General features: G+C 41.1%; 1 protein-coding gene across 5 annotated transcripts in view; it reads right to left on the bottom strand.

Annotated features, from left to right (window-relative positions):
* TRMT11 (tRNA methyltransferase 11 homolog) overlaps window positions 1-15,871 on the bottom strand; it is a 144,176-nt gene that overhangs the window by 105,492 nt on the left and 22,813 nt on the right. For all 5 annotated transcript variants that reach the window (XR_014777889.1, XR_014777890.1, XM_084775415.1 and 2 more), the window contains exons 10-12: window positions 15,570-15,642; window positions 15,319-15,450; window positions 7,017-7,137 (exon numbers count right to left, since the gene is read on the bottom strand). Coding sequence is in view for 3 of the 5 variants with exons in the window: in XM_084775415.1 (XP_084631541.1) it covers window positions 7,017-7,137; window positions 15,319-15,450; window positions 15,570-15,642 (326 nt within the window). In the remaining 2 variants the exon portion in view is untranslated. The remainder of the gene's footprint in view (window positions 1-7,016; window positions 7,138-15,318; window positions 15,451-15,569; window positions 15,643-15,871) is intronic.

Here is a 15,871-nt window from a genome sequence, read left to right as displayed (position 1 = left end):
CTCAAGGGTCCAGAGCCATGTGGCTTCCTGGTTCCGAGAGCACATCGTGCTTGCTGAGGACTAGAGTTTGCTTCCCAGCACCTACATTGGGTGGCTCCCAACTGCTTGAAACTCAGCTAGAAGGAATCTGGTGCCCTCTTCTGGCCCCATGGATACCTGCACATACATGGCATACACACACACGTGCACACACACACACACATGCATGCATGCATGCACACGATTATGAATAAAAATAAACCTGTCAAAGAAATATCTGTGAAGTAGCTACTCTAGGGACTTCGTCTGGTCACAGCAGAACCTGGCAGAAGCCACTAAGAGCACACTGCTGTTAGGTAGCCAGCACTGAATACATAACCACTGTATGAAATCTCTTCTGACCTAAAGCTATAAAGATTCGAATCCTTTTCTTTTTTGGAGATCAGTATTTTTATTCAATGGATTTTATGCAAGAAAAATGTTTCATAGAGTTTCCACAACTATACAAGCACTGTTAACGGTGTGTCAATAACAGCCAAGGACAATACAGGTGGTAAACTTTAAACCCCTACCCAGATCTAGCCAATGGACACAGTTGAGTGGAGAGTGGGGTATGACTTTCACACGAACTCTGGTGCCTCATATTTGACCATGTCCCCTAGAGGGGGAGACCTGGTGGCACTCAGAGGAAGAATAGCAGGCTACCAAGAAGAGACTTGATACCCTACGAGCATATACAGGGGGAGGAAGTCCCCCTCAGGAACAGTCATAGGGGAGGGGAATAAGGGGAAAATGGGAGGGAGGGAAGAATGGGAGGATATAAGGGATGGGATAACCATTGAGATGTAACAAGAATAAATTAATAAAAAAAAAATTTTTTAAAAGAAAAGGAAAACCCTAGCAAGATCTACTGCACTCTGTCATAGCATCCTGAACAACTGGTTAAAGCCAAAAGGGCAAAAAAAAGAAGGTGTTTAAAAGAAGCTAAGAATTCGATGCTCAAGATCATTTGCTTCTTTCTTATTTTTGTGTTAGAAGAAATTACGCCTCAGGTCTTGCATGTGATAGGCAAGCACCTTGTCTCTCCATGGCAGACCCAGACCTCTTACCTCAGCATGCTCTGAAGGTAGAAATGCGTCCAAGTGAAAGCCAGTGTGATGTAGCTAAGGGTCAGATTTCAAGGACTTAGATGAGTTTGTTTTCAACTCTTGTTCACTACTTAGTCAAAAGTGAGCTTAAGAAGGCCCTTCATCTTGGAGATGGGGAAATAAACTCACGTGGATAAGAATATTTGTAAATAAGCTCCGAAACAACATGGCACTTTATTCATTTAATGTCTAGAATATATTAATGAAGAATACTACTAATAAAAAAAGGTCCTATCATCCAGCGATGTTCAATAGCTTCTCAGATGTGAGGCTCATGACCCCCTACCCCTCCGTGTTGGAATGTTGACTGAGTTGGTCTCGTGCAGGCATCCACAATTGCTGTGAGTTCATGAGAACAGTGGTCTTCTGTCCAGAGGACACGGCTTAGCCCTGCTGCCACCCAGCCTCTGTCTCCTACAGCCTTGTTATCCCTCTTTCAGGATGATCTTTGAGCCTTGAAGGTGGGGGTGTGATATGGAGTCCTGTCTGTAGCTGAGTACTCCACAGACACTTAGTCTTTATACCTCAGCCAGTTCTAAGCTTCGGCATTAACCCCCATTCATTTCACAAAGAAACTTCTCTGAAGAAGTTAATGTACTAATTTTGGATATAGAAATAAAAATTTAGACGTAATTTGATGCTGTGTCTATTTAGCAAAATAAGAGTAGGTTCAACTTTGGACCCATGAGCTTTGCAACCATGGGTTCTTGGTCTGATTCTCATTGGTAGGCATGCATTTCTTCCTTTGGAGTGGGCATTAAATCTAACCAGAACACGGTTGTTTGACCCCAGAACAATAATACCACTATTGCATCAGTGGGTATAAGTTGCTGGATGCCAGTTACTATAGATCACAGGGTTCACAACTGGGTAAAACTATTAATGACTTTTTCCTCCTCAGCAACCTGAACAGAACCTTCCAGCAGTATAAAGCTAGTCATCAGGAAGGAAGTTCTCTGTCTTGTTTGTGTCTTGTGGTCAGTGAGTGGTGTTTTGAGCAATAAACTCTTACCATCAAGTTTTTATGGGAAACCTAGAACAATATCGTAAGCCTGTATTGTTTGAGGGTCTCTGGGACAACTTTGATCAACACTTGGAGGCGAGGTGTCCTACGTCTGGCACTGGGCTTTTAACTTGTCTTCTTGGGGGAGCAGTAATGCATATGTAAAGTAACTTCAGCTGAATTCTTTTATGTGAATATATATGAAATCTGTAAATAGTAGATTATCATATGGATTTTCAAATATCTTTAGTATTTTCTATCTCCTTTATCATCTCTCCTTCACCCTACACTCTTATTCCTCTCTCCATCTTAGTTTTGTTGATTTTCTAGTGTTCTGAAGATGTACTATGTGATTTCAATAAAATCCTCCTAGCATATCTTGTATACAGTAAACTTTCTGTCATTAGTAACTGGTAAATATAACACTAAAGATGAGTGACTGAATTCTGAAAATACTTTCTTTAAAGGAAAAAAAGGCCCACTGTGCATCTAATTAAAACAATATCAATATATTAGTTTGGAGAAAATTGAACTTTAATCATATTAAATGTGCTAAAACATGCTGTACATTTTAACTTGTTTACCTGATTTTAACTATTTTTTGTTTAGTATCAATTGTTTTTTATTATATTACATTTTAAGTAATTAAGTGATCTTATTTACTTTAAATTATTTTATTAAGCTACTTTAATAAGTCTTCATAAATTTATATGCCTAGTAAATAAAGAATAAGGAAGGTTATAAATTTGCTAAAATTGCTATAATCTTGATAAGACCTATATAGCTCCGGTACAAAATATTGTATTATCTCAATTTCATTGTATAGGTATAAAATTATCTTGTATTTTGTTACAAAGGAAACTTTAAAAATAAAAATTGACGAACACTTAAAAAAAAAAAAAAAAAAAAAAGGTCCTATCAGGCACAGGCATCACCATAAATATCATGGATAGTCATGGTTATCAAGAACCCCTTCACTATGCACGCAAAATAAACAAATCAAAATTGTAGCTAATAATGTAAAGATACAAGTATTCATATAAATTAGACAATCTTCATATCTTATTTCTATATTTTAAGTGGTGGGAGAACACTTTAACAGTGTCTCAGGTAAGCCAGACTTCAAACTAAAGTTAGACCTAACAAGTGGCAAGTCAAAAGCAAAGGTCACAGTAAATGAAGTGTAAAAATCTAAAATTAATATTTTTCTACTGCCAAAATCAACAGCACTGAAGAAGTCTGAAAACAATTTGTCAGACATGTGAGAACTGTTTGACGGTCCCGTGTCCGCCTGTTCTATAAAGGCTGGGATCCTGATGTAATCGCAAGTGTTCCTCAGCAGGAAACAGCAGGCAGAAATGAAGCAATGAATTAAAAACAAGCACAACAGAGTATCACATTAAAAGTAAATTCCACACTAGTTAAGACTTACTAATGTGAGCCTAGCTTATATTAATGTGACCATTAGGAGGTTTTTTTCTTATTAAAAAAAAAAATCAGTTTCAGCCAGGTGTGGTAGGACAGCACTGGAAAGCAGAGGCAGGCTGACCTCTTGAGTTGGAGGCCAGACTTGTCTATACATGACTTTCAGGACAGGGCTATACAGTGAGTCCTTGTCTCACCCAATCCAGGCATACTCACACACAGATTTGTGCATGTGTGCATGCGTGTACACACACACATACACACAAGCTCACATGCACATAGCAGTCTCATACAAGAACAAAAATAGGATGAAAACAAAAAGCCAAGCCATAACTAGCACTGTTTCACCCAATCCAGGCATACTCACACACTGATTTGTGCATGTGTGTGCGCATGTACACACACACACACACACACACACACACGCTCACATGCACATACAAGTCTCATACAAGAACAAAAATACGATGAAAACAAAAGGCCAGGCCATAACTAGCACTGTTTCATAGGGTTGAAAAACAGCAAAGGAGAGTGAGCTTATGCATCCTTTTAATATCCAATAAGAACCCTCAAGCGCTAACCCTCCCTTGACATTAAAATTAATTAACTTATAGAAACATAAATTTTGAAGAAAAACAGATTTTTTAAACTACAATCAAGAGAAAGCATATATGAAATTAGGGCACACAAGATGCTAGTTTATTGTTTGTTTTCATTTCTGTAAATCAGAAATGGATGAGAATCTTCTCCAGGTCTGAGAAATTCTTTGGAACACAATTAATGTAGAAATACTGCCTTAATCGAAGTCATAAAGAGAGCTAATGTCATGTACTTACGAGAATTAAAACTATAACATCTACAAGTAATAGCCCTGTTTTGTGTGAGTATCCCTCTTGCGCCCGGCATATAACATGTCAGCTACTAACGTCGTTACTAACTCACATGATTATACTAACTTCTACAATTTATATAAGTTGTAGAACTACGACTGAATGACCCCCACCTCCTGCATGACACTGCACTAACTGGAAAAGGGAAGGCTGCTCTAAACAACCAGCTCCGTGTTGCCTGTCAAGCTGATAATGGCTAGCATTTGGGACTAACTTATAGCTACCCACTGATGCTTAAACCAACCCTACTTCAAAATCTAACTGGTTAGCAACAGCCACAGGGCATCTGAAGCAGTAATTAAGGGAAAAGAAGCCATAATGGTGGGTCTTAGTCCATTGTAACTGGTATCTGAGTGAAAAGAGGAAAAGACAACACCGGCAGGCTGAACCACAAAGGCCGTGTGAGACACAGCTACAAAGTTGAGACTGAGAAGCCAGGAAGAGTGGTCTCACAGGAAATCAACTTTTGTACATTCCACTTCCACAAATGTGAGAAATTTTTGAAATTTAAGATACTCCTATTTGGGGTTGGGCAGGGTCGTGCACACCTTTAATCCCAGCACTCCCCAGCACTCGGGAGGCAGCAGCAGGTGGATCGCTGTGAGTTCTAGACTAGCCTGGTCTACAAAGCAAGTCCAGGACAGCCAAGGCTAACACAGAGAACCCTGTCTCCAAAAACAAACAAACAAAAAAGATGTTCCTGTTTGCATATAAACACTGATGTATACAGCGATTTGCCAGTCTTTCTAGAATCTAACATGTAGAGCCACAGGCCTGTCTTGCACCAAAAGAACCAAGAACTTCGTGTCTTACAAAGCAAACCGAGTCAATAAACTTGATCTGTGACCGTTTTCTATTCCCAGCTTAAGTCTTTCTTCATATGTGTATTTTAAAAGCCACATTGATTTACTTATTTCACCGGCAGTGGGTACGTGTGACTCAGGTCCAAGGACTACTTGTGAATGTCGGTTCTTTCCCTCCATGTGGGTTTCAGGAATGAAACTTAGGTCCTCAGACTCTGCGGCCAGTTCCCTTCCTCTCTGAGCTACCTAATCGTCCTCAAACCTTCCGTAATAACCCACTTCATCTTGTCCTCTAAAGCGCTCGCGTTACTTGCTGTGGAAATACTGACTCTACTCTTGCACCCACTTGTCTAACAAGTACATGACTATAATACTAATCTCCATAATGTTATTTGAGGAAAGAGAAGCTGTTACTATAAAATAATTGTTTAGTAATGACATACTTTGCTAAACCTAAGGACATGAGATAAATTTTTGGGAAAACACTGAAGATCACGTACACTGCATAGATTCTGTCATCTGAACTTGAACTTGGCTGGCTGAGGCTGGACTCTAGGAGGTTGGTTCTTTCTAAACATGAATGGCAGTAGCCATGGATTCTCATCATCCACATGCAGCCAGCTGTACACCCACGCACATAAAACCCACACATTTAGTAGACAACCAGCAACTACATATCTAGATGACTTAGTTTCCGAAAAGTCTTGATACTGGAGCCTGATTATCAAGGATGATTTACACCATGCTAAAAACCCTGTAAACACTATTGAGTAATAAAAATGGTTAACTAAAACATAAATGCAGTATTTTAGAAAAATCTATTTAACAGATATGAATAAGATCTGGAAAGAGATGTGGAGCTGTCAGCGTAAACCAATCATCTAGTAATGAGGCTCTGAATTAAAGACAGACAACAAATGGGAAGGGGATGACAGACACACAAGGCAGCGTTAAATCAAGTTACTGCTGGGAAAGACCCGTAAGATATAAATTAGATGATAATCTATCAAACAGAGAGTTGAGATGGGTCTTGTAGAATACTCAGACACAACTACCCTGCTCTACATGCCCTACAAAAAGACAGGGCTTGTGTAAACAGTCAGTGCATTGGGGAGAGCCGGTCAGTCCAGAGGACAGCGCAGAGGGCACTCGGTTACTGAAGCCTTACTAAATGACTGACCAGTCACTTCGCTTCCAGTCTTGATAGAAAGTAGTAACAAATGTTACTAAGCCTTTTCTTTCTCCAATTTCAACATAGTGTGAGAGATAGAGGCAGAGAATATGAGAACAGATGAATATGATGACCACTGACCCGGTACCTAATAGATGAGGAAATTTTACTTTCTTCCTTACATAAAGAATTGTCTCTATTAAAATTTGCCAGTTGCTGGTGAGGTGGCTCAGCAGGTGTTCAGTCCCTAGAATCAGCATGGTGCAATGAGACAACCAAGTGCCTCAGGTGTATGTGACCTTCACGCATGCTGTGATATGTGCATGTGTGCTCAAGTCAACTAAATCAACCCTCCACCCTTCTACCAGGGCCACAAGGAAACACACAGAGTTCAGCTTGTTTCTTCTCAACTCACCTGCTGTGCTGTGCTGTGCTGTGCTGTGCTGTGCTGTGCTGTGCTGTGCTGTGCTGTACTACACTATACTACATTACCAAAATCAAGACCAACATCTCCACATCCCACTCCAGGAAAACTATTTAGAAAGATCTGGTTCTGACTCTTCCAGAATTTCTACTGAAAACACAAAGGTGGCTTACCTCAAATTCCTTCACCTTCTGCATAGTGATCAGGCGCCTTGCTGTGTGACTGGAAAGCTTCTGCTCACAGTTGCTGATGAGCTGCAGGCAGGGGTGCCCAGGTACCATCTCCTCAGTGTACCTGAGACAGAAAGCTGATGGTTAGGGACAATCACACAGGCAGCTGTCACACAGTCATTGTGGAGGTCAAGCATGGTGCCATACAGTCTGTAAATGATCTACTTGTACTTTTAAAATATTTCATAAGTACCAGTGCCCAAAAAAATGTAGTTCAGTATTTTATCCCTTGAAGAGAAGAATAAAAAGGCAGACAATGAAAGGGAGACAGGTGAAGGGAGAGGAGAGGAGGGAGGAGCTAGACATATGCCTTAATGAAGATTATCAAGCAAACCACAGAAGCACAAGGTCATTGCACCTGAAAGGGCTCTCGGAAGCTGATTAAACGGAAGTGCACTCCACAGCAAGCCCTTGACAGTCAAGAGGGCTGACTCACCTGAAGATTTTTATGAAGCCCACAACAGCATATACTTTATGCTGCAAATGAAGCATCCTTAAAGAAAGTTAGTGACACCTTGAGACCTCTCTTAGATAGGAAAATACGCTAAGAACCTTAGACCCAGTTAACTGTTCCAGTGTGTCAACATCACCCTGACCACCCCTCTTGAGGTCTTTTTTGTTTCTCTGACCTTCAACAACCTCCCCTCACAGCTTGAATCTCACGCTCAAGCCCTTCAAAACTCACTCCCGAGCAGCATTCAGGCTGCACTGCAGTCCACTCTCAGGGAAGGATTCCCCTCAAGTCAGTCTTTGCTGTTCCTTAGGGAACTCATTACCATTAGTTTTCCTCATCTGAAAAGTCTAGTACTTGCTCTATAGCGTGAAGTCATGTACTTTGTATAAAACTAGTCCATATCAAATTTAGAATCGCCATAGAAAATATTTATGATATGAATAAATATGTTCTACATCATAACTGAGACTAAATTTAAAAATAGAAAATATGACTTTGAACTTAAGCTTATACAAAGCAAAATCCATGAACATATAGGACAGCATCATACTTAAGGATGTACACTTTCTTTTGAGGTAGGACCATACTTTTCACTATGTAGTACAAGTTGGCCTCATATTCCAACCCTTCTGCTTTTTAAAGAAAATTTAAACCTTCTATTACCACTGTCTCATGTTTTGAAAATGCCACTTAAATATGCACAAATACAAATTCCTTATACTTAAGCCTATTACATAACTATAAAATAGAAAATGCAAATGTATAAATCAAATCCTCTGTAAAAAATAATTTTGAGTGATATTTATGATATGAAAAATGCTAATATTTCTCCAACAAAGTTGCCTGTAGCTACTTTTCTCTTTTGAGTGGGGCTTGGTAGGCACAAACAACAACATCTGCTTTAAAGGCATATAAAGATATTGCTTGCTTGTTTGTTTGTTTGTTTACCATAAGGGAATGCTATTTGGACTGCCAACATCACTGAGGAAGCCCACCATCACTAGCCTCTTTAGTCCTCTGGATCTGTAGACTGGTGGTAGGGACACCTCCCTCCGTGAGAGTCATTCAAAGCAGGAGATATCTGCAGTAACCTATGCATCATCTCCTATATTCTTTAAATCATCTCTAGATGACTCAGAATGCCTAACACAAATATAAATGCTCCTTGCTACAGCACACTACTTTGGGCATGGCAAGAATAAAAAGTCTGAGTTCAGTACATGTAAAACTATTATAGCACAACCTCTGTTTCTCACGGGATACTGGCTGAATCCAGATGTGGAAACCACAGGTATGGAGAACAAACTCTATATATGAATAACCAAATCAATGGGAAACATACTTCCAAAATAACATACTGAAAAAAGTTAAATAGCAGCTTTAAAACATCTTCAGTGTACACTAAATAATCTATTTCCTATCAGTAGACTGTTCGCAAACTGCTAAATCTGTACTTTGCCTAGACAATTATAACAATACCTAATTCTGTTTTCATTAGTATTTCTCTATAATTTAAGTTACCCATTTAAAAGTGAAATCAGCCCAAACAGGCAAATCCACACAGATTTGAATCAGTGGCTGCCAAAGGCCGGAGGAAGGGCGGTTCCACATCGGGTTTTCTTCAGGAGACAATGAAAATGTTTACAGTTGGGGCGGTTGTGTTTATAGTGGGGATGATTGCACAACTTTGTGGAAATAATACAAACCACAAGAGAGAAAAGTGTAAAGTGGTAATTTCATGAATACAAATTACATCCCAGCTTTTTTAAAAGCAAAAATAGTTATGTACATAAGCCCTAGCTTTTTCATGAATCACTTTTCATTCTTACCCTTGTCAAACTGTTTAACTTCTAAGTGTTATCAATTTCACCTGCCACTTAAAAAATAGACTGAATTTTCTGAATTATGAACTATGTAAGGAATCATTCTTTCCTGTTTCCTCAATAAAGAAGAAAACATGTTGTCTTCACTGATATAAACTATCATAAACTTCACCGACTACATTACACTTATCCCCAAAATCTTAACTTGAGATATGTCACTAAGCTTCCTGGACATCATTTATTTTTCTACGCATCTGTGTGTGGATTATGCCAGCTGTGTGTGGGTTCCACAGAAGGCCTAGAGCTGGGGGTACAAGCCAGTGACAAGCAGTCCAACGGAGGCTCCAGGAACTAACGTCTGGTCCTCTGGAAGAACAGCAAGCAGACCTGACTGCTAATCCCGTGTCTCCAGCTCCGTACTTTATTTTAACTGACAATGTTAACATTGGTTACGAGATATAATATTATCTTGATGTGTGTATGTCATCATATTCTTTATTTTTATGTCTTCCTTGAGTGTGTGCATGCGAGTGCCACAGCACATCCATAGAGCTCAGAGAACAACTTGCAGGAATTTTCTCCTGGGGTTCTGCGGTCACCAGGCCTGTGTAACAACAAGCAACCCACTGAGCCATCTTGCTGGTCACACCACCATCGGGTTTATCACCAACACCAGCCGTTGGATCTTATCTTCCACAAAGAGTTTCCAGCCAGCTTAAGAGTTGGCTGGCAAATGAAGCTAGGTGACAGAGTCCTATGGTTTGGGGAACCTGAACAAACAATGGTGCTACCTCAGGAGCCTTGCCGCTCTGAGAGAAACACAACGATCCAAAGATGAGTGTGGGAGAAGCTGCACTGCTTCCACAAAAGGGAGATTTACAAGGGAAAATGGGCAAGATGGTCCGGCATCTTTGATTTGGTTAGTAAACTGGATGAAGAAGATGAAATGGAGACACTTCCTCGCCATTTCTCATGGCTGAGAGGGAAGGGTCAGCGGTAGAGAGTATCCGTTATACCCGTTACACAGATCCAGAACCTTGGAACCCATGGGAAGAGCCAATCAGTGGCAGAGGCACTAAGATTGAAATGGTAAGACAGCTAGGTGTGACAGGAGCACTGTGTTCTGTTCAGGTCAGCGGATAGGGCTGCACCACTGGAAGCCAACACGTTAATCCATCCAGCAAAGACACTGGGACACTGGTTTGCTGAGCCGCACAGCTATCGTGCCTTCATGAAGTAGGAGAGACTCTGGTGGGAGGGGGTGTCTTAGTCACTTAGGCTGCCTTACTTGCTGCATCAATCAAGATGGATTAGGAGAGAGCAGATGCTAGGCTCTATCCAGGTCACTCAAAAGCAAACTTAGCAGTATTTGTGTCACTTAGGAGTTCCCAGGGGAAAAACTAACAGAAAGCCAAATGTGCTTAGCAATCTCTCCAAGTCCCTAAAGCCGCACCAGCAGTTTACCAAAGGGGTTGATAACAGGGAAATACCAGTGGCTGCTGCTCAGAAGAGTCTGTGGAGTGGGAAACACTGCAGCCGGCAGAAGAAGAGAATGTCTGGAGGACCCTTGCTGGACTGCAGACTGTTCGGGCATGGATGACGGTGCAGGTACATACTGGTTCTGTTGGAGCGCAGAAGCACTAGGGGTGGGCAACCCTCCCCGGCCCTGGGAGTACGCTTTGCACATGTTCCCCTCAGGATGGAGCTTGATCACCCAACCCTGGATCCAGTCAGCAGCCAGCTGTGGCCAACAGAGAGGCAGCAGAAGGGAGCAAGCAGCACAAGCCCAGAGCCAGGCAGACTCTGGGAGCCAGCTGCTTGAGGATCACAGAAAAGGAAAAGACTCTTAGCCCCCGGCCAGGATGATAAGCCAGTGCCTCTTTTTGGGGGTGAGATGTACATTAAAAGCAGCACTCCAGACTGAGGAGCCGGGATGGCTCACAGAGAATGATTACAGATTTTAAAGACCTTATGGTAATGCTTCCCACCCATTCATGCATGCTCTCCTGAGAAAAGAGCTGATAGAGGTAATGGGGCCTTTCTGAGCTGTTGGACCTTGTAAACTATTTTTCACTAACCTTTTAGCTATTGTATATTGTGTACAGTTGGCGTGTGCTTGGAATGGACCGCACTGGGCCCTAAGACATTCTGCCCATATTATGTAAAATGTCTCATTATATAGTGCTAACCTGAGTGTTTGACAGATGTAAAGAAGCATCTGAAAGACATGAAGCACATCTGTAAGGAGCAAGGATGGGAACGAACTGGGACAGGATGCCGAGGTCAGCCCTGTGATGGCATTCTTGGGTGTTTTACAGATGGACAAGATGCAGAGGTTATCTAATGAGGAGCTGAGAAAATCCTACTACAACAATCCGTGCCCATAAACATCAAACTATGGCTGATGAGTCTGAAGAAAGGCGTCTAGCATGAGTAGAGAAAGCATTCCTGGAAACCCTCAGGTCACTAAGCAGACCCCCAGTGCCAGGGGCAGGATGCTCCCCTGTCACTGCTGACCCTGAGGCCCCCTCACAAGACAGGCTTCTGCCACTGCCACTGACTGCATGCCAGAGCTGGGCTGTAGGAGTCTGCTGAAGACATCACACTGGATGTGCCAGCTGCAGTACACAAAGAACTCCCTCTGAGACAGTGAAAGTCTGATGGACACAGGGGCCCATGACTCCATAGCACTAGATATATATGAATAAATGAAGGGAAGACTCCTGAAGAACGACAAATAACTTATCATCTGCCACCACAACAGCAGAGCAGTGGTGTGTGTCATACAATGCAACAAGCAAAAGACAAGTCATTAATGTTGAGTAGGACTTTGTAATCCTCAGAAATCTCCCATAAAATAGAAAATGATGGCTCGGAATAGAGACAAAACAATATGGCCAGATGATCAAAATTAAAATGATGTACAAAGGTGACAAATAACAAGATCAGTTTTATGATTCTTCCACAAGCAAAACATTGACTCAGTCGAGTCACAGAGGAAAAGCATCATGTGAGCCCTGCTGAGGGCTGTGGTGTTTAACCAGAGTGGTCCCATAGGCTCATAATTTGAGTGTTTGGTTCAAGGTTAGTCAAACAATTTGGAAAAGACTGGAAGATGTGGCCTAGCTGGATGAGGTGTCACCAGGAACAGGCTCTGAAGCTTCAAAGGCCCACACCAGTCCTAGTTAGAACTGTGTGTGTGTGTGTGTGTGTGTGTGTGTCTGTCTGTCTATATGTATGTATGTCTGTGCCTATGCCTTGAGCAGCAAATGTAAGCTGTCAGCTACTGCTCTAGCACCACGCCTTGCCTGCCTTTGCCATGCTCCCCACCTTGATAATCACGAACTCTAATCCTCAGAAATCATGAAGCCACAAATCAAATGCTTTCTTTAATAAACTGCCTTGGTCATAGTGTCTCATCACAGTGATAGAAAAATAACAAAAACAAGAGTTAACCCCAAAAAATATTCATTATGGACACTGTGAAACTGTCAAAGATAAAGCAAGGCTGAGAGATATCCTAGACCTGAGGTAAGACAGCACAGTGTCCTGGAGGAACCAAAGCAGGTGAGATCTGAAAGGACCAGACAGCACTGCGGTTCCAACGCTGGTTTCCAGCTCACTGCAGAGCTGATCACAGACTGGAAGGCAAAATGGTGGGCACAGGGGTAGAAAGAGAGCATTTACTCAGAGCTCTGAACCCATCAGAAGAGATGAATACAGCCAGATAGAAAGGTGCACACCACCCTGGCACTTGGCTGGCAGATGTAGGGGAATAGGAGTTCAAGGCCATCATGGGCTACAGGAGACCTTGTCTCAAAAAGAAAGTAAAACAAACAAGAAGAGATTAGTGAAACAGCTGTATCAGAACAGAGGAAGGCCATCTATGGTAGTATGTTAACATGTGCGTAAGGGAGGACAGCAACAAACTGTTATAATTTTGAAATGTCTTTCAGAAATATTTTTTAGGTCTTCAATTTGAATTGAAACAAAGAGTAACTTCTTTCAGTCACAAGTAGAAGCAAAAGAGCTAAGAGACAGCAAGTAAATATTAGCTTTTCAAGCAGAATACTGAAAAAGAAGAGGAAAACAAAAAGGAAAGGGGAGCACGCCAGCAGACTGCTAGCAAAGGCTTTGAACTTTCCAAGGGAGAAATATAAGGATAGAAACTTAGAACATGCCGTTTAATAACAACCGTTTCACATATAAATGTGCAAATGCTTTCCTCTCTGAATATATTAATAAATCTCTAGCTATCGCTGCACAGAGCAGATAGCAGGGCAGGCCAGTGGGTAAGAAGAGCAGATAGCTGGGTAGGTCTGCGCTTCAGGTAGTGGATGCTACTTCTGGAAAACAGTTTTTTCTCATTCTCTAAAATAAGCTAACCAAATTAGATTTAATTTTTTAAAGATTTATTTATTTTATACGTGTGAGTGTTTTGCCTGCATGTCTGTATGTGCACCCATGTCTGTGCCTAGTGGCTCAAAGGCCAAAAGAGATCATCGGGCCCCTAGAATTAGAGGTATAGACAGCTGTGAGCCACCCAGGTGACGTGCTGGAACTTGAACCCGAGTACTATGAAAGAGTAACAAGTGCTCTAAGCCAGTGACAAGTGCTCATAACGCCAGGGTTTAGTAATCTGGATATATGTACTTATCAACTGAAAAATGCATGACCAAAGTGAGGCCAAAGACACTTCAAATATAATGTCTATAAAATAAACAGAAAGTTTCCAAATCTTGAAGTACCTAACCCACCACTGCTGCCGCTACCCTCAAATGCTTTTGAACAAGTAAATACAGCAAAGACAGAAATTAAATATTTTTAAGAGATTTCTATGGCAGATTTGAGAACTAACTAAACTATAATCTTAATTCTGTCTTTCAAACCTAAGGCCCTATCCTTTTAAGTGGGAGAGGGCAGGGGAAGAGGGAGAGAAGGAGAGAAAGAGAGGGAAGGAGAGAGGGACGGAGGGAGGGAAAGAGAGACAGAGACAGAGACTGAGAGGGACTCTTGGGAGTCAGTCCTCTCTTGCTCTACCATGTCCCAATAGTTATTGTAGGTCCCAATAACTAAACTCAAATCATCAGGCATGACAGCACAAAGTTTGCCCGCTAAGCTTCTCTCTAGGCCCCTTTAATACCTTATTTTATTCAAACACCTTATGTTCTACCATTGATGTGCACGGCTACGTTCAGAAATTACCAGTTACTGACTACTGAAGGCAATACTGTTCAACATAAAACAGACCTTTAAATATGTGCATAAATTTTATTTTGGTCTGAGCGTGTCAGAAAGGTTTACTGCATTTAAGGCAGTCATAACCAGCCTGTAAGAAAGCCAGCATGAGAGGCTGGAGGCATATGAGCTACTCAGGTACAATTTTAAAATCACTTATGCTTATATACTTATCAGCAGCTATGATACACCAGACACTGATCTAAGAGGTATACAACAAGGTTTGGCAAGCTTTTCATGTGTAGCCAGAATGCAAATATCTTAGATTTTGTGGGAACATGTATTTCTTTCAACTATTCTATAGGGTTTTATGGAGCCCAGTGTAATCTCAAACTTAGGAGGTAGCTGCAGATGACCTTAATTCTAACCATCCTACTATACCTTCCAAATGCTGGCATTAGCACTGGTATTACCATGCTCAGATTTTCTTTCACACGGTCTATTGTGAGCTTTCTAACATTTTTTAAAAAAGAAATGTAAAAGGTAGTCCTAGTTCAATCACCTTAGAAAAGTGTATGTGGCCCAAAGGCTATAGTTTGGCAATACCTTATTTTAAAAGATTTATTTAAAAATCCATTAAGAGGAAGGGAACTATTTTTTCTTGAAGAGAAGTAAACCAAGGCTATTGATAAATATTAAATATAAAAATATAAGCAAAATTAGAGATGAGGAAACAAGGATCCTTAAAACATGCAAATACCATAGAAAAATGACATTGAAAAGTACATACTCTGGTGTATATACTGGTAACCAATAGACTAGTCTTCCACCCAGTACGAGGGTCTCAGCGGCAAAGTTTAATAGGTCAAAAAACATGTCACTCAGGTGGTAACTCAAAGAGACAGGAACGTGGCTTTCTGGACTAACAAAAACAAAATATTTCCAAATCAGTAAAATGTTTACAATTATTGCTCATAATAATTATAAAAAAATAAACAAGTTTTTCAAAGTAATAACTTGTTACATTTAAATTTCACTCACCATTTTTCTGTTCCCTTTGGTATTTCCTTCTGTGATCCTGATCTTCTTGTAGATTCTCTGATACCATATGGAGCTACACAAAAAACAAAAACAACAATGGAACGGTCAAGTCAGCCAGTCACCAATGAGGGGCAGATACACTGGGTGTGCAGTCAGATCTGATTGATATCCAGGTTACTGGCTGGTTTTTCTTTGGAACGTACACACAAACTAGAGTCATCAGAGAGGAAGGAGCCTCAGGTGAGGAAATGCCTCCATGAGATGCAGCTGTAAGGCATTTTCTCAGTTAGTGATCAATGGGG

Source organism: Acomys minous, assembly GCF_964271855.1.
Source record: "Acomys minous genome assembly, chromosome: 3".
Lineage (NCBI taxonomy): Eukaryota > Metazoa > Chordata > Mammalia > Rodentia > Muridae > Acomys > Acomys minous.
The sequence above is the reverse complement of the archived record's forward strand: the minus strand, read 5'-3'. Positions and strand labels throughout refer to the sequence as shown.